General features: G+C 39.5%; 1 protein-coding gene across 1 annotated transcript in view; it reads left to right on the forward strand.

Moving 5' to 3' along the window:
- PGM5 (phosphoglucomutase 5) overlaps window positions 1-25,796 on the forward strand; it is a 69,170-nt gene that overhangs the window by 8,276 nt on the left and 35,098 nt on the right. Inside the window, exons 3-6 of the mRNA XM_059873615.1 lie at window positions 1,158-1,304; window positions 5,302-5,427; window positions 7,477-7,667; window positions 8,427-8,581. Of these exons, the coding sequence (XP_059729598.1) occupies window positions 1,158-1,304; window positions 5,302-5,427; window positions 7,477-7,667; window positions 8,427-8,581 (619 nt within the window). The remainder of the gene's footprint in view (window positions 1-1,157; window positions 1,305-5,301; window positions 5,428-7,476; window positions 7,668-8,426; window positions 8,582-25,796) is intronic.

Raw genomic sequence — 25,796 nt, forward strand, 5'->3', positions numbered from 1 at the left:
TTAGCTGGAAGTATCAGTAGACAATACATCCATGTATCAAGGAAGATCTGTAGCTAATGACAGCCTCACCCTTTGGATGGGTTTGGATTAGATAAGTAAGAAGTAATTTTGTAAGCTAAATGAAGAGTTAAGTGGCTGGTTTTTATTGTAGTGATTTGGACCATCTGGTACACTGCATCTGAGATGGAAGACACTCATTTACGTGGCAATGCGCTGCACACAGCGGCACTGCTAGACAAATGGAAAGTTTGTACTGAAAAAGACTTCAAAGACTTTTTGGATGAGGAGAGAGAACACAGCAGAGGGAATAAAAGAAGTAATTTTGGGAGTAGAGGTGTAGCTTTAATATAAGCTGTGCAGAGTCAGATAAGCCAGAAAGGGACTTGCTGCAATTCCCATTCAGTTGCAGCTTGGACTCAGCCTTTGCACTGTATATGGCATAGTTCATCACGTAATTTTTGCATCAAGCCTGAAGCTTTAATTTAGTTGGCAGTAAATCTTTGAAATAAAGACATTTTTCAGGCTTTAGCAGTGAAAGTAACTCACAAGTCAGATGTGTTTTCTGTTTTTCAATGATATAACCAATCCAGGTCGTAATTGTTAAGCAATTAAGGTATTTTGAATTCCAACAAAGACAAGTTTCATTCAGGTGGTGGAGGAAAACTGCAATACAGCACCACTGTTAAACAGGTAAGATTTCTAAAAATGGCATTTTTTTTCTAATGAAATAATGTGGACCACCAAGCTATCTAATCTTCACAGGTGTGCATTTGCAGAAAGTCCTATGAAACACCGGAACCTGCTGCTGAAGAGCAGGCTTTCCTTTGATAGCTATGGTGAGGTTCCTTGCAGAGTGAAAAAAGGCAGTTTTTGACCAATAAGCCCAAACAAATGTGACTGTGGTTACCTCATCTTTCCCGCCCCTAGATAATTTAAATACTCTATGTCAATCAAAATTTTTTGAGTAATGCGGTGTATTTCCATGTTTTATTTTTTTGAAAAATGTTTTAAACCTGTGTTGTAGGGAAAGAACAGACCTTATTTACCACAGTACTTTGTGTACTTCCATAGTAACTCAAATATATTCAGAAAAATGTTTTTAAAATAGAAAATCGTCATTTAAAAGAAATGACCCACCACAATTTTTTCTGTTATAGGACCTGCTCCAGATATCGTTTCAGAAAAAATCTATCAAATCAGCAAAACCTTGGAGGAATATGCAATTTGTCCTGATCTCAGAGTTGATTTATCACGCCTAGGAAGACAAGAATTTGATCTGGAGAACAAATTCAAACCTTTCCGAGGTATCAGTGTGTGCTTTTACTCATGCTAAATCCATTGAGTCTAAAGATTAGTATTGCTGCAAAATTATAACAGGTAATTATATAAGCAGAACTTCAATTCTTCAAGATGCCTTACTAAAAGTTATCAAAATACGACGCAGTATAGAATCATAGAATGGTTTGTGGTGGGAAGTACCTTCAGGATCATCTTGTTCCACCTGTGCTCTCATGGGCAGGGTCACCTTTCATTGGACTAGGTTGCTCTGAGTCCCAACCAACCTTGCCTTGAACGCTTCAGGGTATTGGGCATCCACAGCTCCGTTGGGCAACCTGTTCAAGTACCTCACCACCCTCACAGTAAAGATTTTTTTCCTAAAATCTAATCTAAATCTCTTCTCCTTCAGTTTAAAACCCTTCCCCCCTTGTCATTAACATGGTTTGCCTGTTTCAGAATTCTCAGCTGCCTTTTAGGTACTGGAAGGCAGCTGTAAGGTCTCCTCTGAACCTTCTCCATGCTGAACAGTCCCAGATCTCTCAGCCTGTCCTCTTAGGAGTGGTTCTCCATCCCTCTGATCATCTTTGTGGCACTCCCTTGGGTCTGCTCCAACTGGTCCATGTCTTTCTGGTACCGAGAACCCCAGAGCTGATGCAGCACTGCAGGTGGGGTCTCACCAGAGCAGAGCAGAGGGGCAGAATCCCCTCCCTGGCCCTGCTGACCACGCTGCTTTGGATGCAGCCCAGGACACATTTGGCTTTCTAGGCTGTGGGTCATGCCCAGCTTTTCATTCCCAAGAACCCCCAAGTCCTTCTCTGCAGGGCTGCTCTCAGTGAGTTTTTCTCCCAGTCTGTACCTGTGTCTGGAACTGCTGTGACCCAGGTGCAGTGCTTCATGCTTGGATTTGTGGAACCTCAGAAGATTCTCACAGATCCACTCTCAAGCTTGTCCAGGTCCCTCTGGATGGCATCCCTTCTGTTTTTGTCATTTGCAAACCTGCTGAAGGAGCACTCAGTGTCACTGTTGATGTCATTGGTGAAGATGTTGAAGGGTAATGACTGGTCCCAGGACAGAGCCCTGAGCGAACCCACTCCTCCCTGACCTCCACCTGGACACAGGTGGAGGTCACATTTCCATTGAATAGTCCATCCATCAGATCCCTGTCTCTCCAATTTGGAGATACTGGATGTGATGCCATGTGGTACAGTGTCAAAAACCTTAAAGAAGGCTAGATAGATGACACTGGTCTATCATATATCATCTGAAAGATCAAAGCAGCTGCTGGAATTACTATAACAGCTAGCCACAGTCCCAGGAAATGGAGGAGAGATTGCAGTGAAGTTTGAGGTTGCCAATGTAGGTGGAGTTTGGTTTTTTTTTTTTTTTTTGAAATAAAGCAAAAGGTCTCATCAAGAGACTCCCCATGTCAGGTGGCCAACCACGGAGTTCTATGTTGATCTGCTTCTTGATTTTCACCCACAGGGTCTGTCTGTGTATGGCTGTTTATCAGAAGCAGCTCTTCACAGTCTGACCCTTCTTTAACATCTGACCCTTCTCTAACCCCATCCCTCCTGTCTGTCTGAGAAGACCCAATCTGTCTCTTCTGAAAGGCTTGTGGCCCTCAGCTGCAGTGCTCCAGGCACGTAACTCGTGTCCCATGTTTCTGTGATTGCAATTAAGTCAGTTTCCCAAATGCACCATGGTTTCCAACTCTTTTTGCTTGTGTCCAGTGCTGTGTGCATTTACAGGTAAGCGTTATGTTTGTTTTGCATTTCAGGACTCTGAGTTACAGACTTGACAGTGCATCAGGCCTCATCTTTCAGCCAAGTATCTTTACTAAATGTATGCTTGCTAGTACTTAAACACCAAACACAAACCTTTTTGGTCTAGGAATGGTTTGCTTATTGAAGACTAATTGATAAAAGAGTAAGTGAGACTCTCAGTTTATTCACACTTTCTGAAAAGTTAGGGATTTGTACATTCAGTGACTCCAAATGTAAAGGGATTGCTTAAGCACATGTTTAATTTTAGGCATAGTGAATACTTTTATGCTTACAATTGATTTAAAATTATCTAACACAGCTGTTTTTGACTCTTGAAGGAGTCAATAACAAATTAAGAGGTCCTGACAAGTATTTCAAACTTCGTGTATATTTCATATATTTCAAATACTGTAAAACTCTATGTGGCCTCTAGAACTTTATGCATTCCTGATGCCCTAGAATTAAAGCCATTTTGTTTTTCACCCGAACTTCACATTTTGAGACAATTTACATTTTGAGAAATAGAATTTTTCATTTTAAAAAGTCTTTAAATTTGGATTTCACTGGGGTATTTTATTTTATTGTAAAGAACATGTTTGGCTTTTTTAGGCAGAAAAAAAGGGACACTCCTCCCCTCAAATATGTGTAAAAGTGCATACAAATATTTACAGGTTTTCTGTATGTTTTTCTAAGAAAAAAAATCATTTTCCAGTCACGTCTTCCAAGAATACATCAACCTGAGACAGTAGAGCTGTCAGGGAACTCTACTGAAGCAATGCAACTGGCGTATAAGCGCGTGAATAAATACAGTTTACACAGATTTGAATGCAGATTGAAGGTGCAGAAAGAGTGAAAATAATTGAAAAAGTAATTTAAGATACTCTCTTATGTATTTGAAACTTCTGCTTTTTCTTCAGTTGTGTGAACTAACTTCTGTGAATCAAGGCTACAGGAATCCAACCCTCTGTGAATCAAGAGGTGCTGGAACAACTGAGGTTGGGTTTGGCAGGAGTTAAAATAATTTTTAGACTTTAATCCTTCATGTGCTGTATATTCATATGTGTGAGCAGCTCCACCAGAGTTGCCACATTTATTCGTATGTGTAAAGCTTAGGGCCTTCTAAAATGCTGTTAGGAGAAGGGCATAGAAGACAAGAAATAATACAGTAAGTGTTTAAAACTTTCAGCATATACCATAGAATTTACTCTTTTTCAAGAAGGTTTTACAGATAATTTTTCAGCCTTGAGAACCTTTTTTTTCTTTCTTCAAGCGTATTGTCACAATCTATTCTGTGTGTTTTTCTCAGGTTCAAAAAATGTCTGTGTAATTTTCATGTTACTCTAAAGAAGAGCTTTAGTGTGAGGTCAGTGTTTTTGTGTAAAATTGGGTGAGATTCTAAGTAATAATTTAACTTATAAGTAAGATATTTCAAGATACTAATTTAACCAGATGAAAAGACATTTGTATAACATATGCTTTTTAATTTAATCAGGAGAAGTAATTAATTCCAAAATGACTGAGAAGCATGGCTTTTGACCGTTGTTTGGTTACTACTTTCATTATGACAGACTTATTTTCATTAATTCATTTTTGTTTAATGTTTTACATCCAAAAGAACTAGAAAAATTGTAGTGCTCTCCTTTTATGAATTTAAATTTCAGGTTATCAAGACCTTAGCAAAAACACAGATATTGTATCTGAGTCTTTGCTTTGCTAAATCCATGAGATCTACAGTGCAAAAATATAGTTTGTTTTCCATCTACCATAAACTGAACACAGGTACTCCTGGTGCCAGAATTTAGAAAATAGATTGTATGTCTCTCTTGAAGGAATCATGCAGATAGATACTGCTGTCAGGTAGAAGTTGAGTGGTGTCAACTTGCCATGAACATCCTTTTCCTCTGAAACCTATTTAGCTTGCAAAGTTTTTCAGTGGTTTAGTGAAGAATCTATTAAGAGTTGACTTTGATGTAACATACACTCATTAATTAATGTGTTCATTGAAATAGGACCTGTCAACTTGCATTATCTCTGCAGTCTTTTGGCAGGCAAAACTGTTGATCTTTTCAAGGCTTGAAGCTTGATAATAGCCACCCTGAAGGCAGAGGAAGCCTTAGACTTTTCCTCTTTTCAAAGCAAAGCCATGTGATATGGGGGTTGTGTGCTCTGACTTTAGCTCTGTTGGGTGGAAGAGAGCTGGAAGAAATAATAACTTCACTTGGGTGATCTGTAGTCACTTTTTTTGGTGTGATTTTTCTAGTGGAAATTGTGGATTCTGTGGAAATCTACCTCAATCTCCTTCGAAGTATTTTTGACTTCAGTGCCATCAGAAATTTGCTGACTGGACCCAATCAGATTAAAATAAGGATTGATGCCATGAATGGAGGTATGGACTTAAGTGCTGTTGGGACAGAATTGTAGGTGCACTGAAACAACTTCCCAATAAAAGTTGTACACTGCAATGGTTTACCAATAACATACAGCATATAAATGTTGGACTTTTATGTAATAGAAGCTAAGGGTAATAAGGAAGGATTTGAACCTTATACTAACAACAAAAGCAGTCTTAGTAATGGGTTAGATTTCTTACCAGGCAAAGTGATATATCTTACTTGATAAATAAGTAAGGACATATGTGTCCCATAAAAGTTTTCTTTCTGCCAGGGAAGCAAGCAGGATGAGGTAATCTTGCCATGATAGGGTGATGAAGTGTATTGCAGTGTCCAGTGACTGAGGAGGTTACAAGGCAGTCTCTACTAAGAGGAAATTATAAATGGTATAAAACTAGTACAGTCTGAATAAATAAAAGAGTTAGCTGAGACCTCTGTCTCAGTAATGTTAAAAGTGAGCAAATTTCAGTGTACCGTGGACAAGTTGAGAGTGTCATAGAGGGCAGCAAGGGGATCAGTGGTGTACTGGTATTAAAAAAATATAAGCTGTGTCACTTAGGGAAACACAGACCAGGATAAGATCTGTTTTAGGCTACATTATGAATATATAAAAAAGGATCGCTGCAGATAATGAGTTGAAGGATAGGAGTGTGAGTAAGACTGTTCAGCACTATCTTACGGAAAACAGATTACATCAAGCAAACCAGGTTTCATTCTTTAATGGGGATTACAAAAACAGACCCATAAAAGGAGCTGGACAGACTTAGAAAACTTCTGTAAAGCATTTTATCTAGTACAGCATGATAGCTCTGAACACCCAGTTTTTCCAGACTGTGTCAAAAGGGCAGATGGCATCCTCTGGCCATGCAGAGGGAGTAGTGAGGAGGGCACTGCCTCTTTTCGAGTACTGTACTGGAGAGAATGTTACTAAAACACCTTGGACCTCTCATGTTCAGGTCTGTTACTGACCATTCAGAATTTTTACATGTTGTCACAAAGATGTATAGTCCGTTTAGGGCTAGAAAAACTGATGCAACACAAACATTTTAAAGGACTTGGCTTGTTTACTTTATTTGCAAGGTGGCAGAGAATTGGCTTTATGACTTTGCATTTTGGTGGCGACATGGATATCTATAATTTAATGTAGATTAAGTGTATACAAGTGGAATATATTTTTATGACTGTACATGCTGGTAGTTTAACACTGGCAGAAAAAAGAGTAATTTGATAGGAGTCCACTTTAGATAACAACCTGAATTGTGGTATTTTAGGGAATTAACATCTACATTTTCATGAAAAGAAGTTTCACTCACACAGTTTTACCTCAGGTCTCCACTGCTCCAATTAGCAAGATTTAGGAGTAAGGTAGGAGAAAGAGAGAGCAGTCACTCATGCATTTTTTACCTCTGAGTGACCTGTTCACACCTGCATCAGGGATGCAGAGTGCTCACGTAGTGCCCTTTCAGGCACCAAATGCAGGTAATAATTATGATATGTTACAGCATGGAGTTTTAGTTTATCATATCTTTAACAAAACAAAGAAGTATCTTGGAGTTAGTTTTGAGAAAATTTTAAGTAATTCTCTGCATGGTAGCAACCTAAAATTCTTTGGTGGACAAATCTATTGCAATTTTCACATGAATTGGAATCTTAAGGTAGGTGTATTTCCCATATGTGTTCACCTACTGTTAACTTTCCTTGCTACTGTGTGTTATTTAAACACATAGGATGGTGGGTTTTTTTTTTAGTGAGAAAAACTCCTTTATGTGTATGATGATTTCTTTACTTAATAATCGGTAAAAGAACCCCTGTATCTTTCACCATTGTGATTTTCATGCTGAATTGATTATTTTCTTATTGATTAGTTACTTACTTTGAGGACAATCACATATTCCTCTGTGAAATAATAGTTTGGGGGTTGTTGCAGGGACAGATGCTTAGAATTGCTGAAATGATGTTTTGTATGCAATGTCCACAGTGCTGTGAAAAGTCTGAATGTCAAGCATACGCTTTTGTGATTGCATGGCAGAGTTCTGTTTTCACAGTTATGGGACCCTATGTGAGAAGAATCTTGTGTGATGAATTGGGAGCTCCTGCAAATTCTGCCATCAACTGTATTCCCCTGGAGGATTTTGGTGGACAGCCTCCTGATCCAAATTTAACATATGCAACTGCCTTGCTGGAGGCTATGAAAGGTGGCGAGTATGGATTTGGAGCTGCTTTTGATGCTGATGGAGTAAGTATTTAGATCTGTCTTGAGGTTCCACCATAGCTGTTATTTTGTCTGGGGTCAGATATGGGGCGTGTAAGTATAATTTATCTGCTTTTCAGTAACCCATTGAAGCTGAAAGTGGTATTACTTTCAGGTGCAGATGGTAACATTTGCAACCCATAAATCAGACACATATGTTGTAATTTTTCTCTGCAGATGACTGAAAATCAAGCAGAATTTGAAGGCAGGATGAGAATTATTAAAGTATCAGGCTGGTTTTGTCTGAGTCATAACCTCTGTTTATTTTAATTTTTTTAATGTTGTATAATCAGCATAATAAAAAGCAATGTATTACAAAAGAACTTTCTGCCCTGACAAGGTGGGAGAAAGATTAAAAGGTTCTGAAGAACAAAAGCTGTTTTCCATTCTCAGTAAACACAAAACACTCTCCTGCTCCCATAATAGCATGTGCCATTGGCAAAAAAGATTCTCCTACACAAGCATTCTCTTGGCAGAAACAGAGCTGCTGAAGTGACAGATGGGAGCCAGAAGCTAGAAGTTGATCTGGAGCTTTGATTTGCAAGGCAGGTGGGAGTGATGGTGTGATAGTGAGATTATAAACATGCCAGAATGATGCCAGTAAAATTTTCTGCCCAAGGAGGGATGTGAGTTACCCAAAGCCTGCCCTTTTTCTCTTTACCTCCAGTGGATCTAGGAAAAGAAATCAGGTGTCCTCAATACATGGAATTTAGGATGCCATTTTAAATTTGTTTTCTTCTCCAGGACCGCTACATGATCCTTGGCCAAAATGGTTTCTTTGTTAATGCATCAGATTCACTGGCTATAATTGCTGCCAATCTGTCTTGCATTCCGTACTTTTGTCAGATGGGTGTCCGAGGATTTGGCAGAAGCATGCCTACCAGCACAGCTCTGGACAAGTAAGATGAAATATTTATTTGTATCACCTTGGTCATTACATTAGTTATCTCTACTTTTTATTACATAGCAATTCCAAAATTGGGAAGTCTTTTGATAAGAGCTTCTAATTTTCCCAATCTTTATGTGCTTTATTTTTTAAACTGGTTTTGACAAGATTTTGGTTTTACCTAGACTAATTTTTCCTGTTTTTAATTGCATTAAAAGAGTTTAATTCAATTTGGAGAAGAAGTAAATTGGTAAATCTCATGTACCAATATTGGACTCTATCTTCCTTAAAACTTTATTGTTTTTATTAGTAAATAATGGTTTACAGCCTAATCTGGAAGCCCTTTTTATGAAAGTCATGGAAGTTTAAAAAAGATGAAGTAATAATTCAGTACGAAAAAAGTATTAAAAAAAATCAAAACCCTCCTCAAACTGAGGAAATACAAGCATCTTGTGTTAGCAGCTGAATTTTGAACAAGTTTCATCCAGGTCTGAGTTTACTGTAAATATCAAGACAAGATGGTTACATATTATTGCATTAATATATTCTGTTTGGAAAAGCTTTGGCTAAATCAATTGTGTCTCAATTCATCTGGCTGCATAGCTTTACTGTGACAAGAGTGATCTGCTGCTTCCCTTAAATGTGTCTAATCAGCAAATAGTAATTTTAAAGTGAAAGGTAGGTTGTATGGAAAGGTTGATTACTATATCTGCAGTTTGCCTATTCAGGAAGTTTTGAGATGTTACTAAACTCAGATAGAGCTTGCAGCTTCCTCTAAAGATTGACAGTCTTAGGAAATATATTCCTTACTTGTGGGTCGATGGTCTAGTTTAAGGAAATACTGTTAGGTCAGTGTTTGGTCTGTTTTGTTTATTCTGTTCAGCAGTCCAAAAATCTCATTTTCGTTAAAATGAAACACAATATAAGTTGAATTCATTTTGTATGTAAACACCATATCTGCATTTCTGTAAGAACTGAAGAAAGAGTGACATTTAAACATGTTTTTCTATCTGTTTTTCATAAAGTTTGATAAATATGTCAGGAAGCATGAACTCAAGTCCCCGTCAATACACTGTGACTGTTTGAATTATGTTCTTTGCTATGTTTACTTGACCTTCTGGCGCAAAGATTGTTTCATGGTGATTACTGCCTTATTTAGTTTTGTGGAGCTAAGCCTGATTATTAAATAAAACTGAGCAACTGATAATGATGGAAGGACTTAAGTATTTTCCCTTCCATTCCTACAAATATTTATTGTTATGAAGTTTTCAGTCTGTATCCAGGACACTTGATTTTTTTTTTTTTCTATTTTGTTTTGTGGTTCTCCTTGTTTTCTTGAAGACTTAGGAGTTTCATGTTGTCATGTAGTTCAGTGTAGATCATGCAGTTTTCACATAGATCATGTGGTTCCAAACCCCTTAGCATGGGCAGGGATACCTTCCACTAGTTGTGCAACTCAGGCAGTGTGACTGGAGCGCTGCAGGTGGTGAGGACTGAGGCAAAACTGCCACTGAGTTCCTCAGCTTTCTCCATGTCCTCAGTAACCAGGTCTCCTGTTTTTTTCGGGAGAGAGTCCACATTCTTCCTAGTCTTCCTTTTATCACCAGTGTACCTATAGAAAGTATTCTTGTTGCTTTTGACATCCCTGGCCAGATTTTGTTCTATCAGGGCTTTAGCTTTCCTAGCCTAATCTCCAGCTACTTGGACAATTCATCTGTATTCCTCACAGGCTACCTGTCCCTGTTTCTACCCTTTCTAGCCTTTCTTCTTGTGTTTAAGTTTGTCTAGGAACAACTTGTTCATTGACACAGGCTTCCTGTAGTTTTTGCATTTCTTCCTCTTCATTGGGATGCATCTCTGTCGAGCCTGTAGGAGGTGATCCTTGAATGTTACCCAGCTTTCCCGGGCCCTTCTTTCCTCCTGGGCTTTGTCATGGCACTCTATCAAGCAGATCCTTGAAGAGACCAAAACCTGCTCTCCTGAAGTCCAGGCTAGTGAGCTTGCTGTGTGCTCTCCTCACTGCCCTGAGGATCTTGCATTCCACCGTTTCATGGTCAGTGCACATGACATTCCACACCAGCTTCTCGTTGTGGTGAGATCAAGCTTCAGCTTAGGATGTCTCCTTGTTAGTTCCCCTGTCACTTGGAGAAAAAAATTTTTATCCATGCACTCCAGGAACTCCTGGGCTGCAAATGCCCTGCTGTGTTGTCCATTCAACAGATACCAGGGTGATTGAAAGCCCCCATGAGCACCAGGCTTGTGAAGGTGAGGCTGCTCCTGTCTGTTTGTAGAGGGCTTTGTCCATTTGGTCTTCCTGGTCAGGTGGCCTGTGGCAGACCCTCAGGCTGTGATGTCTCAGGTTACTGCTCTCCCTTTAATCCTGTCCCATAAGCTCTTCTTAGCTCCTTTTCTATCCCTGGGTGGGTGGGTGTGGGCTGACTACATGGATTAGACCACTGTAAGAAGTATCATAGAACCTTCCTTGGAGGTTCACTGAGCTTTGGCCTGCTTCTGAACCTTGGTAATAAAAGTGGCTCTCCTGTGGGAGATTTCTGTCCAGGAAATTTCAATTCCTGTCCACTTGGCTTCTGTCTTCTGAGGTCACGGAGTTCTTTCCTGCAGTCTGTGCTAGACAGCAAATGAAAACCACCTCTTTGTATGGTGTGTCCATATTATGTGGCCACAGTTTAGCCTAAATAATAGAACTGGAACTTCTCCTTAGCTCTATTAAAGAAAAACAAACATGCACAATAACTTAAAGATTTAGAAAATCTGTTCCTTTTCCACTTGTTTGCATGATGTGTTGCTTTTTCAAAGGGCACTATTAAACTTAAAAAGAAGGAAGCAATAATCCAAAGGACTCTAAATGTTGCTTAGAAATATGGCATTAACAAATGGAGCAGTGAATTACAAGAGAATTCACTCAAATATTTAACCAGTCTTGCATGTATTTGCTTGAAGTGACTGCTGGAATATACTGGTATGGACTGTAGGGAGAGGATAACACTTGACAGGAAACATCTGCTTTAATATGCTCCAACATCAACAAGATTGTGGCAGTATACGTCTCCAGACTTCAATTCTCTGGCAATATGTACTCATAGGCTGGTGTTCTTTTTGTTTTGGGGAATGTGAACCTGTATTCCCTGTTCAAAAAACTATTCTTGTTTCATATCCTTGTATTCTGATTTATCTGATGCCTGCATAACAGGAAAGGAAATGAAAAACTGAGATGTTAGCTAACAGTGTGCAAAATGAGAATCACAAGGGTGAATAAAAATTGTTTCCCTAGGAAATACGAAGTTGGGCGTGTGTATAAAATAGCAGTCAAGATGGTACTGAGAAAAGGGTTTCTGGGAGAATACTACTGTATTCTCAGACTAGCATCTGATAGGTTGTTTCTACAGAAAAGTTCTTTCAACAGCATGTAAGTGCTTTCATTACACTTAGCCTGGGCAAAGCTAAGCACCTTATTGTGCTATACCCTGCCACCTTACATCTGGGAGCCTGTCTCTTAATGCAGCTTCAGCACATCAGTGTTCTGTCTGCTGATTGTCTGTTTGTTGTCTCATCATCTAGAGACAGCTTCTGAGGGGGCTGTGGTGACAATAAATATTCTGGCTTGTTTACCTCCTGTTGTCATGGAGGGCAGAGATGCTATGAGCTTTAACCAGTCTGCCTTAAGGATAAGCACACCAAGAAGCTTTGCTTATGTCATAGAAATATTTAGGTTGGAAAAGACCAGTAAGATCATGAAGTCCAACCCTCCCTCCCTCCTTCTTGTTCTTACATCTTTGATTTCTTCTCTTCTTTTGCTAAACACTTCCTTTATTTTCATCTATCTTTGTTGTCTCTCTTACCTTCCATATTCCCATGTTCTTCCCCTGTTCCTCTTATCCCACTTCCATCCCATTCAGTGTCTCCTCTTTTTCTTCAAACATGTACCTCAGGCCACAACACACCACATCCCACTTGTGCCTTGTCATTATTTCCTTGAATTCTTAACATACAAATCCTCCGTGGATTTTTTTGTCGGTCTTCGCTTGTGCATTTCTTCTGTGTTGGTCATCTGAAAAATTTTTTACCAGAAGCAGGATGGGTGCTGTGTTTTTCTCTTTCTCGGCATGGACACCCTCTCCTATTGAGTTTAAAGGATTTTTTTGACATAAAGGCTCCTCCAAGTCATAAATACATCTTTCTACATGGTTCATACTGCATTCACTTTGTGACTGTGCCTTTTCAAGTTATTCCAGCCATGACCTTACTCCTTTTATCTTTCTTCAGCAGGATAATTCAGTCTCACTCCCTCTTATCTGAAATAGGCTCACTGTGAATTTTTTAAGACACCTCTGTCAAACTTAGTGCATGTCACATATAAGCATTTTTAAATTAGATAGAGCAGAAGAACGATTTGTGTTCTGGAATGCTGCGGAAGGACAACTGCATAAAACCTTCATGAATGTAATTTAACACATTTGAAATGTAATATAAAGTTGGGGAGCACTGTGATTGGAGAGGTGTTTAGGATTTGTAACTTCTAAAGTAGCATTGCAGTATTAAGTGTTCATATAAATGCTTTGTATACTTGTGTATATATAGTAAAAAAAATAGGTTTTTTTGCTGTATCAGCTTTCAAATATGTTCTACAGGAAAATGTTTTATTTACACAGATATGACATGTTTGAGAAGACTTGTGGAGAAAAAGCAGCTATCATTGCAAAGCACTAATGTTCTTTCTTTAGTTTTATTTCTACAATATGCTTGTAATCTAATTGCTATCCTTTCGTCCCTGAATGTTTTTTAAGTAGTGGAGGTGATTTATCATTGCAAACATTTTCAAAGATAGAAAATCCTATCTATCCTTCGGGTAGATATCTTGGTCTTTATGTTTTCTTTGATGATGGATTTGTTATGCTTTACTGTACTGTGGCATATTTGACTGTTGCAAACCCACCATATGCTTGGCTATCCAGTGTTTCATTATCCTAGTCCACACTGGTCAAAACAAGCTGTAGTCTTGACAGGCTACATTTTTAATGTGTATGGGGTAAATGTTTATTCTCAACACTTTTCAGGACAATGGCAGTTGCTTTTTCAGTGAAAGATAAGAATGAGCATATAATCTGTTGCATACTCTTGACATTTACAGGAGAGAATTGATCTTGTGTTCTTTAGTGGCCGCTCTTGAAGAAAAGGACAGAAAACATATTGGTGTCCTGCCCTGTGAAACATCGGTAGAATACTGATATTTCAATCATATCTGAGTATCTGTGTTGTACTTTATTGATTAATGGCAAGAGATGCTAAGCAATTCCATGGCTTTTGCTTGGCACACAACTTAGTTCTAGGGTCTGAGAGGCATTCCATGTCCAGTTCTGGGCCTGAAGGCAGCTGTTCCCCATTGAGGATGGCAGGCTGCAGAGCAGCCTGGTGCAATACACAGCTCTTATTTTTACACAAAGGTAGCTGGGTTCTGGCCTGTTCATGGACTGGACTGCTATAGCTGCTTAGCTTAAAACAAGCAGGGGCATTGGTTGTGCAATGTGAAGCTTGCAGGACTGAATAGATAAAGGTGATTTGAAAGCTTTCTTCATGTAAGAGACTATATGAGTGGAAAACTATGCAGTGCTCTGTTTCCAGCTTAATCTTTGGCTGAGAGTGAGGTCAGTTTGTCTACCAGAGTTAGAGAGATAAAGATTTGGTGCTTGGTGAGAAATAAATATGCTTTGTAACCTTGACTGACTCCTGTTTAGAAGTATGTGTATTTGTAGTTCTCACAAACAAACAGACTTTGTCTAAGCTTAATGTGCTGTATCTGAAAAACTACCTGAGAAAAAGAAACGTTTTGCAAAATGCCTGGAGCAAACCTTGTAGTATGCAATAGATTGATGGTGGATAACAGAAAGTCACAGATTCTTTGTGCCACATTTCTTATATTTTCAGAAAGTATACAGCTATGAATAAACAGCAGGAATTCCTACAAATGTCTTGGTAAAAAATCCAGAAGTGTTTTAATTAAAACAATCTGAGGAATTTTGCATCCAGTCAGTTACAGAAGAGTTCGTGACTACCTAAACATTAAAGGCCCCTTTTCTTTCAGGTTTTATGAAATCTTTTTATATGCTTCAGCTTAGAAAAGCTGCCTGGTATATCAACATGTCTGAACATGTTTTGCCCAGGCTGGAAAGCACAGCTGGTATCAACCCAAGAGCAGCCTCTCCCATCAAAGGATTTTTATGTCAATGGGTGACCTTCATGGAGAATGCTTCCTGCTGATTTAAAAGAAAATTTCTCTGGCTCAGAATTTCAAAACAGTGTGTTTAAAATTCTACTTCTAGGGTGTATTAAAGTATAATCTTCTTAGGTTGTTTGGAAAATAAGAGAACAGTAAGTTGTTCTTTACATTCTGTGTGTTTTGAAGAAGATCCCTGTAAGACTGGCAGAGCCAGGGAACTTTAAATTATTTGAAGAAGATTGAGAGTCCTGTTAGACTAGATCTTACTTTAAGTAACAATCATTTGAATTGTTATTTTAATTTTGAAGGAGAAGAAACATTGTCTCCTGCTTCCTTTTGTGGGGGAAATGAAAGAGCTGGAAAATCTTTCCAATATGAACAATTCTTTGATTCTCTAGTAACAGTCTATACCTTTGGCATACTATACTTTCTTCTTCTTTCTGTATTTTTTCTATGAGCACTATCATATACTTGTGAAACTGCTTTCTTCCTTTCCCTTCCCAGACAAGTCCTACAACCAAAAAGAGCACTTAATAATTTTCAGTCTCTAAAATGTACAGAACAGTTTGCGAGAGAGAGAAAGGAAAACTAGTGTAAGCCAGGCAATCCCAATCTAAATAGCATCGTTAAGGAGCTACTAGAATAAATAGTCTGTCTGATAAAATGATGGAATCTGTTGATAGTGTTAAGATAGTAGATGTCATTTTCTGCCCTTTTTGCGAGGCTTTTGAAATTGTCCCATGTTATTCCTGTATCCAGCTCAGGACTTTGTTTCAATGGGTGGAGAGCTAGGTAGGTTAAAGTCTGGTTTGATGCTCAGACTCACAAGCAGTTGGTTAATGAACTGGTAAAAAGTGGGGTACTGCAGGGGTCTGTTCTGTGACCTGTTCTGTTTAACGTATTTGCCAGTGGTCTGAAGGGGGAGGTGGAGGGCACTCAAACCCAGGTTATAGATGACACCAAATTGTGTGGTGCCCATTGATGTGCTGGCGAGCAGAGCCAGCAGTCATGGAATTATCAAGGTTGGAAGAGACCTACAAGAGCATCCAGTCCTGCCACTGTCCCCCCTAAACCACTAAACCCATCACCAGATCCAGATGCCTCTTGAACATATACAGGGATATTGACTCCACCACTTCCATGGGCAACCTATTTCAGTGCCTGACCACTATAACAGTGAAAAATTTTTTTCTAGTATCTAATCTGAATATCCCCTATCTTAGCTTAAGGCCATTTCCTTTGTCCTCTCACTGTAGCCGCAGTAGAAGAGACCCCCCCCCCCCCCCCCCCCAAATAACAACCTCCTTGCAGAGAAATTGTAGGGAGTGATTAGGTCTCCCCTGAGCCTCCTTTTTTATAGACTAAACAAATGCAGATGCCTCAGAAATTCCTCATATGGCATGTTTACTAGATGAACCTTGAACCTTCTCTGGACATGTTCCAGAACCTCAAAGTCCTTTTTGAAGTGAATGGCCCAAAAATTGACATGGTACTCAGCTGCAGCCTCACCAGTGAGGAATACAGAAGGATGATCTCTGTCCTGGCCCTGCTGGCCACATTGTTCTTGATACAGTCAGAGGAACCTGGACAACTGGCAGGAATGGATGGCAAAGACCTAATGAAATTCAGCAACAACAAACCATGCCCTCAGAAAGGCAAAGCTCTACAGTGATGCAGACTGCAGCAGAGGAACTGAGGAGCAGCTCTGCAGAGACAGGCCAGCATCCTGGGGGACAGTTGTCTGAGAAGTTGTGTGCTCTGGAATCAGAAGAGGCCAGTGACACCCTGGGCTGTATGAATGAGATAGTGATGCAGAGGGTGGGAGAAGTTATTATTCCCTGCTTATCACTCCCAGATTTTGTTTTTTGTTTCGTTTGGGGTCCCCTCTATAGGAAAAACATCAGCAAAGTGGAGTGAGTTCAGCATAGGATCACCAGCACAGATGGGGGCAGGAGCCCAGGCCCAAAGAGGAGAGGCTGGGGAGCTTTGTTCAGCCTGGAGAAGGATGGCTTCTCTGATGGCACCTTACAACAGCTGCCCATACAGGACAAAGGAAATGGCCTTAAGCTAAGATAGGGGATATTCAGATTAGATACTAGAAAAAAATTTTTCACTGTTATAGTGATCAGAGTAGCTGTTGAGAGCCACTGCCTGGAGCCAGGCACTTCCCAGCTGTGCATGGTGGAAGGACAAGAGGCAAAGAAATTTGAAAAAGCAAGTTTTGTGTCCAGGGTTTTGGACTAGAGACCTTCCATGGTCACTTCCAATCTAAGTTATGGTGCTGTGTCCTTATAAAGAGAGCTTTGCTGGAAAGCCCGTACACCACCAAGACTGTTGAGCCTGCCTGCACCTTTGCACTCTTTTATTTACTATGTAACAGCAAGGTGTTTTATAGGAAAAAAAATACGTTGCCTTATTTTTTTTTTCCTAATTTTCTTCAAAAGCAAGGAATTGTCCATCTAGAAAAACTGCATTGTTTCTGTCCTGATCATTTTCTGAGCTATCTCTGCATGAAAGGATGGAAGTAGTATTATAGTACTCGGGAGGTGAAGAAGCAGCTAGGGAGGCAATCAGTAACTAAATAATATGTCCCTAAAGCCATTCTTTCTCTATAAGTCAGGGTACTGGTAACCCAATTTGAATTGCAGTCCATACAGAGCTATGTAACACATGTAGTGGATATAGTCACATCTGGTTTGCATTTTCAGCAATGACCATAGGTACAGTGAACCAGCTGACCTCCCTGCAGTAAGCCAGGAAAGGCTAATGAATATGGGGTGTGTACTCCTGAGTTAATGGAGGGTATTTTCCCTGTGCTTAGTTCATAGGATTATTGCATGTCCTGAAAGAGACCCTGGGTCTTGCCAATCTTTAGTTATGACATTATTGAGGTTCACCTCACTAAGTATCTGCAGAAGAACATAAAGGAGAATACCTCTTTATTGCACCTTATAATTCATCATGCCATTTTTCTTCTCTGGTATAATAAAATCTTCCTGAAAGTTTCTGTAGAATTAGAAAACTTAAAATGCATTTCTCCTTGCCTTCATAGACCTTTGTACTGCCGAAAAACCCATGGGTTCTGTATGCAGCAGTGACTGTGCAGAACTTAGGACTAGAACAGAAAAGGTAGCTGCTTAAGGGTGGGGAGGTGAGAAGGCTTTAAGTATTGTTTTTTCCTTGTTCATACTTTGGGATTTTTTTGTTTTTCTTTAGTTTGCGTTCATTACAGTCCTGGCTGGTATTTCATTGTTGCACTAAACACCAAGCTTTTCCTTAATGAGATGAGGTCCAGTACTAAAATTCATTTGTGTCATTTTATGCTCGGGTGTTTCTTATATTCTTAGGTAAGTTTCATTTTCCAGGGACCAGCTTGCTTTAATCAGCCTTTTTGTTTGTTTCTGTTATTTCCATGCATTAAGAAGATTGGTCTCCTGTCTTACTCAGAAAACCGTCAACAAGTCAGGCTGTTAACACAGCATACTACAGCATAGCAATGACAGCTGGTTTTCTGTATGTATATTCAAAAAACCCTGCCTTTACTCGCAGCACTTGGCTCATCACAGGCCATGCTGCTGGGAATGGGGCAGAGACAGGCTGTCTAAGACTGAGTCAGTAGTTGCCATAAAAGAAGTGGGCGGTGTCTTTTCTATAACAAGGCATAATCTTCCTGCTGCTTAGCCATGGCAGAATTTGAAGGCTAAAATAAACTTGGAATTTTTAAAGGAATTATATTTGTTGTGTAAAAGTTCACAAAATGCTAGAAGTCATCATATCTGATCACTGTGCATTCTCTTCGTCCTGCTGATGAGGACTTAACTTACTCTATAGGCACATGAGTGCTGAAATAATAACAAAAGGTGGTTCTTGTATCTCAGCCAGGAAGGGCATGAATAACCCCACAGTACATCTGGAGAGCATGGCTGCATGCTTTCCAGCTGATTGGACTTTTCTTCATTACTACTGTGAACTCTGCAATCAAACCTCACTCTCTGTGGATATGTAGTACATATGTGTGCAATTTGTCCCTGGAACAGGCTTTCCAGGGAAGTGGTTGAAGCACCAAGTCTGTCAGAGTTCTGGACAATGGAGCATCTGCACAATGATCTCAGTCATATGGTTAGTTGTTAGGTGATCGTGTGAGGGGCAGGGAGTTGGACTTGGTGATCCTTATGGATCCTTTCCAACTTGAAATATTTTAGGATTCTAATTTCACCTCACAAGGACTCTGAGCACTGTGCCAGCTGGTTTTATTATGTGAAAGACAAAATTTATTGGGGTATGTTGCTGCCAAAACACATCTCTCTCTCGTTATACTCACAGAAGTTGTGTGTATTTGCTAGTTGTCTGTGGCAAAGCAGCTTTTGTCTCTTGCTTTATCCTTACTTCTAGCCCAGCCATAGCTGAATACTGTATATGTCAACAGCTGTTTCTAATCATTCTATTAGAGCTTGTGTGAAAAGGACAATGAGGTTTTCATAAGGCATGGAGTCACAGGCATGCTGTCCTGAAGGTTATACTTCCTTTGGGAGTTGAATCTTGAAACATTTGCAAAAGAGGATGAGAAGTTATGCATTTTGGATCTGAATCTCAAACTGATGACTAAATCAACATGAGACAGCATTTGGTGTGGAACATTATGATGAGTACACCTGTTAGCCTCCCACACACTGAGGAAAACAACCCCCTAATAAGAAGGAGTTACACAGGCTGCATCTTGTGCAAAGCTTTCCAGTACATTTGTAACCAAGAGGAACAGTTAGAAACAACATTAGTTGCTTCAATACGTTTTGTTGGAAGTTATCAGACTTCCAAGTTTGAGTTTGTGGAAAAGTATATTTCTAATGCAGTTATAGCATTTTCACAAAATTGCGTTATTATACATGGAGGGGTGTGTAACTTATGTTAAAAAGAAGATATGTTGCCCATATATATCTTTTGCAACTGTAATGCATAAATAGTTTTTTATCCTAACGGGTTTGACTGGGAAACCAGTGAGAATTTTTGTTTTCATCACTTTTATTAATAGTATAATTTGTCTGAGTTTATGAGAAGAAGTATGGGCTTTGCTGTTGATGAAAATTTTTATAGTTTCACTGTCCAAGTAGCATTTATTACCACTAATGCAACATCATGTGCTTGCCAGAATATTACAGAGTGAACTAAGCCATAGTCTGTAAATTTCCTTAAAAGATTGATCTTTTTGTTTATTTCATTTGGTACTATGGATCTGAGGTGTAGTATATGTAGTTATGGATGGTTTGACTTGCTTGCAGAATCTTTCTGTGATTCCAGAAGGGAATAATATAGGTAGAGCAAATGTCTCCATAAAGTTATTGCTGAGTTGTATTAGGAAATTAGCTTAGTCAGAGCTCTATTTGTAAATTGTAGAATTAAGCTCTTTAGGATATGGTCCTGAGTGGCTGATCACTCAGTGCTGGAGTAGTCTGCTGGGCTGCTTTATCTCTGCAGTCATCCACTGCTGTATTTTTTCTCAGTATCTTCCCTCCCAAGTGTAAATTGATTTCTTAGAGAAGATGGAACATGATGGGACTGTAAGGATAGCTCCTTTGTGGGCCAGTTAGCGCTGGTTGTCAGCCCTTGTAGAGTGGTCCACACCAGCTATGAGGTCTTGAGGTTTCCAGAATCAAGAGCTAATTCTACACCCCTCCTAGTTAACAGAATATTGAGTAAATTGTTGTTCAGAAACACTAGTAATGGTTGTCTAAAATCAAATTAATGTGGTCTCAGGAACACTGCTGTGAGCTTATAGATTTCTAAGAGTACTTTCTCTTGTTCAAATGAATCAACTCCCTATCAGGTACAGCTAAAGCTCTATTTGCTTATTTTTGTCAAATCTCTGCACAAATAAGCTTTGTTCTTCTCCTCCATCATTTAGAAATTATTAGGATGATTGATTCATTCTTGCTTTTGCCAATTAGAGGATTTTACTGACATCATTACCAGTCTGTGAGCTGTATGCTCCTTGTCCAGTTTCAGTCTGACTTTGCTCCTTTGCAGAAATTGTCTTTGTGGTGGGTGTCACTCAGCCAGCATAATTAGAGAGCTAATCAAGGCTCTTGTAGCTCACTGAAATGATGTAGACTGTCCTGCTTAATTTACTGTAATGATACTGAACTGCAGCTTGAACTAACCCATCAGACCATTCCATTTCTATCTTTACAGCCACCATTAAACATAGGATGTATCAAGGCCCACATGTCATATTTTATAGAGATGTCATTTTTTTTTATCAGATCATTCAGTTCTTTGTTTTGCTGGAAAGAGTTGTGGAAAGCCTGGCAGTAACTTTTCTAGAAATTCTTCAAATGAATCATCCAGAACATTAAAATTGTTGCTAATGAATGGATAAGAGTCTTGGCAATGCTTTAGCATGTCTATGAGTATTTCCATACCTGAGGCAAAATTGGCAAGGAGTCCACTGTGTTTCACCTGTGCCTGTTGCTCATGCCCCAGAGCTGTTTTACATGTTCCTTATTTAGTTGGTTATCTTTAAATCTTTCAAACGTTACCCTGTGGGTCGGGAAGAGTGCTGGAAGGTGACCCCAGGTTAGTGGAATCTATATGGGCAGAGTCTCAGTGAAGGAAATTAATTTCTTAACATTCAGTAGCTGTTTATTCTAGGAGGTTTCCTTTCCTTGTGTGAATCTGACAAACTGGCCTTCCTCCTGTAGGCTTTGAAGTCTATCTCAGTGGCTGATATGTGGTTAAGCTAATTGGTTTGATGGGCTTTAAGTGCAGTGTTAGAGTTTTTCCTCTAGCAAATGGAATTTTCCTGTTGGTACATCTGTTTAAAGGCAAGGGAGGAGTCTGCAGGGGCTAGGCAGGAGGAACCCGTGCAATCTGTAGTCTCAGCACAGATAAACCTCTCAGCTAGATGTAGTTAAACTACAGAATCGTTGGCTTCTTTACACAGTGTGCTGACAGCATCCTGTTTTTTGTATGGATTAAAAATGATAATGAGAAATCAGAAGCAAGAGGATGAACACTTGAATTTTGTACTTCAAAATTGCTTCTTTCCTCATTTTTAAACGATAAGCCTTCCAAGTTGTTTTTATTTATACACAGACCTGTTCACCTTGGCATAATTTTTTCCTCTCTTCACAGGGAGTGGTATTTCTGTCTGTAAGGTACTGAATTTGTTAACAGATTTCTTGGAAATGGCTCTTACAGTCCCCATAACTAATGTTGCTTTTATAATGTGTGTTTAATACTCAGTAGCAAAATAGTTGACATTTTCCTCTTGGTACCAGTTAAGCAATGTAATTAAGCACATTTACTTTTGGACTCATGAGAATCCCTAGAGATTTGAAGGGAAATAAGAAATCTGTTCGTAGAAGTTTATTAAAAAAAATAAATGCATGGAGACTATAGGAAAAAAGAAAATCTGCATGAAAGTACTGGGGGTTTTGTCACTTATTTGGTTTTTATTTTCATCCATTTAATATTTACTAATTTCTTTCTGGTACTGAACCCTTGTATAAAACACTTGTTCTGTAAAGGAGAAATTGAAGCTGTGCTGTGCCTGAGTCAGCATCCCCCAGCACAAACCTCCTAGGTTGCATCTCTTCATAAATCTCAGTGTGGGTGGCATGCTGAAGCTGGGCCAGAAGGACATGAGATATGGAAGGAGAGAGTACTGAAGAACACTCCTCAGAAGATGGGGTTGCATGTCCACAGATGGTACTGTAGTGTGAAATCATGTAAAGCTTGTGAACATTCTGAACGCTACTGCAGTTAAGGAAGATAACAGATTCATCACATCCTAATTACACATTCTTCACTCAGTGAGGTGTTTTTTATGTAAGCCTGGATAAGCCTATATGTCTACATGGTATTTATGCAGGGCAGTGCAGAGGTATTCTGTAGAGCCCCACTGCCTGTTTGTTTGTGCCTGCAAAGCGTGGCCTGTGAAGGAGATTAGCTAACAGGGGCACAGTGCCACACTGATGGGCCCAGACTGCTTCCTGCATCACAGATAATTCCTTCACCCTGAGCTCACAGGTACCTGCACCATGCTCTGTTGGTCAGTGTAGCATTTTTAATTCACCTTCAAAGGTGCCTAAGGCAGGTGAGTATCCAGCTGGGCTTAAATCAGTAGTCCTCCCACAAAAAGTTTGGCTATGAACTTTATAGACCTGCCCCTGAGAAATGCAGCACAATTTTTTCTAGTCTCCTTTCTTGTTTATTCTCATCTTGCCATGTCTCTGTTTTCCTGCACACACAGCAGAAAAGAACACTATTATAAATACCATACTTAAAATAAACGCTTGGTCTTAGCAAACTCAGATACAGATACTCAGTCTGAATACAGGCATTCAGATTGACAGTCTGGGTTAGTTCTAAACACAGTGGATTCATTCTGAATTTTATCATTCAGTGGAAGAGAAAGAAGAGATCAGTGTTGGTAGTGTGATAAGTTCAAGTTTGAAAAAAGAATTTTAAATGCATTTATTCCTAGTAAAAGGTGACTAAGAGTAATTTCTAGCAGTTAAAAGTGGATTCACTGATTTAATTCTTTGTAATGAGAGCACAAATATTTCCTATTAAATTAAGAGTTTTGCATTATGATTAAATTACCTTTTCTTTAAAAAAGGCAAGCTTGATCCAACAATGTATTTAATACAGATGAACAAGACAGTGCTCCTTAGTAACTGTACTCATAGAAAACTCCACATGAGTCAGTATTTATTCAATGAAGTTTTATTATTACTGTACCAAAGGCTATTGTCTAGGAGTTGCATCCATTTCTGTTTCCTTTTGGAAGATCTGCCCCATGATAAAATCTCTGCTGTTTTTTTTTTTTAAGCTGACAGAATAGGTTTAGGTTGTGATGGTTTTTTGGAGACTGCAAGGAATTATTTGTTTTGTAGTTTGACCTACCCTGCTTTCATGCTGACAGCAATATCCATACTATAACAGTTTTACTGAGCAGAAGCAGATGCCACAGACTTATTGGCCAGTTTCATGTCTGAAGTAAGTAGCTTCTCATCATCCATGGTGGGATTTTTTTTAAGGCTGAATTTCCTCAAAAGAAGGGATAGCTCTCAGTTTCTATATGTACGAACGTCAATTAAATTGAATTAAACATTTTTCTCTTCAGAGAACTGTTTTCTCCTATGGAGTCTCATTGTTAGAACCCTGTATTATTGCCCAGATTGCAGAGGGGGACTGACAAGCCAAAGTTTTACTTAAGGCCTTAAAACCTAGGCCTGCATATGAGGACTCCACCAGTGTAACTTCCTAAAAGTGATTTAACTTTCCAGAAAGCAGATTCTTTAATGGCTCATAGTGCTCCCAAATTTGGGATGTTAACAATCTCACTATAACACGTGTAACTTGCATTCACTTGATAGTTTTAACCCTGGCAGTAATTTCATACCTTGGTCACTACCACAATAACCTATTTGCAGCACCTGCAATTGTGGGGTGATAAATCCCAGCTTTGCATGCCATCTGCTTCATGTATTTTTTAAAGATGCACTTACCATTCTGTTCACCTGTGAGTTTTGCATCAGTGGCAGTTCACTCCATCACAGACCAGTGAGACTAGGCAGTGTTCGTAAAAAGTATCTTTGCACCTCCTGCCCATAGCGGACAGGATTATCACATTAGTTTTGAAGGCAAAGGCAGATTCAGGAAGGAGCTGTGCTGGCTATTTTTACTTTGACCACTTAATCCCCTGAGGAGTAAGGAAGAGGCAGTGGCTTTCTGCAGTCCTTTCTCAGAGATTTGATTAGAGCAGTGCTGCAGCTTTTGACCTGCTTACAAATGCATTTCAGTTCTGCAGTGCTCCGCTGTCTCTGTATCTGGCTGTGCAGTTAGGCATATGACTTTACTTTTACCCTTTGGGATAGAATCAGAAAGTTATCTGTGGGAATTGGGACACAAATTAATTTTCCATTATTTTTTAAAGTGTCTCAAGTACTTTTGAGAGTGCTGTCTTTTTTGTGTGTTGCACAAGGTGCTTGTAACATTTGCCTGAGGTGCTGCAGAGCTTGTGTAGGAAAATTTGGTGGTGTAAAATATGAAGCTGTCTGTTTGCACCATGACCTACAGGTGGCAACAAGGAATATGATTGACTGTGAGGCCTCACTGTGGGGAGGGACATTGGGGAACCTGAGTTCTGGGATAAGGGCTTTAGTCATCCTTGTGATGGTGCAAGTCTGCTCCTAAGGAAGACAGATGAAGTTCAGTGAACTTCAGGGGGCCAAAGGGAGATAATAAGTTTTAAATTTCTTTGGTTTAGAGGTTTAAAACCAAGTGTCTGATTTTCCACACAGTATTCCTTGGGTATGGTGGTGACTGTGCTGAATAGGAGTTCCATGTAGCTCAGTTGCTCGTTTGTGGTATTACAAGACACTAGCCAGGTAGATTGTATTCATGGATTTGTTAGCTAAGCTGATCAAAGGAGAGGCCCGGACTAGTGCTAGTGAGGAGCTCATTAGAGTGGTTAAGACCAGAGACTGACTGGAATGTAGTGACCATGCCTGGGTTGCGTTTGTGATCCCAAGGAACGTGGGCCTGGCAAGGAACATAGACTGGATGCTGAATTTTAGAAAAGCAAACTTCCAGTTGTTTAAATCATTAGTGAATGTGATCCCCTGAGAGAAGAGAGAGAAGAGCAGGCCATAGCTGGCAACTCTTTAACTCTTCTCAAACTGAGCAAGCGTATCCTTGCTCAGCCATTCCAGTTTCTGACCGTCTGTCTTTAATTTTCTAAACACTGGGATGGAAAGCTCTTGTGCTCAAAGTGATCATTTCTTGGAAGTGCATAACCAATGGAAGCAGGACAGGTGACCTGGGAATAGTACAGAGATACAGATTAGGTGTGTAAGGATAGGTCAGGAAAGCTAAGACACAGATGGAGTGGGACTTGGCAAAGGATGTGAAGAATAACAAGAGAGAATTCTGTAAGTACATAGAAAAAGAAGGCCAAAAAATAAAGGCCATGGTAAATGAGAAGGAAGAA

This window comes from Haemorhous mexicanus, chromosome Z (assembly GCF_027477595.1).
Source record: "Haemorhous mexicanus isolate bHaeMex1 chromosome Z, bHaeMex1.pri, whole genome shotgun sequence".
Classification (NCBI taxonomy): Eukaryota; Metazoa; Chordata; class Aves; order Passeriformes; family Fringillidae; genus Haemorhous; species Haemorhous mexicanus.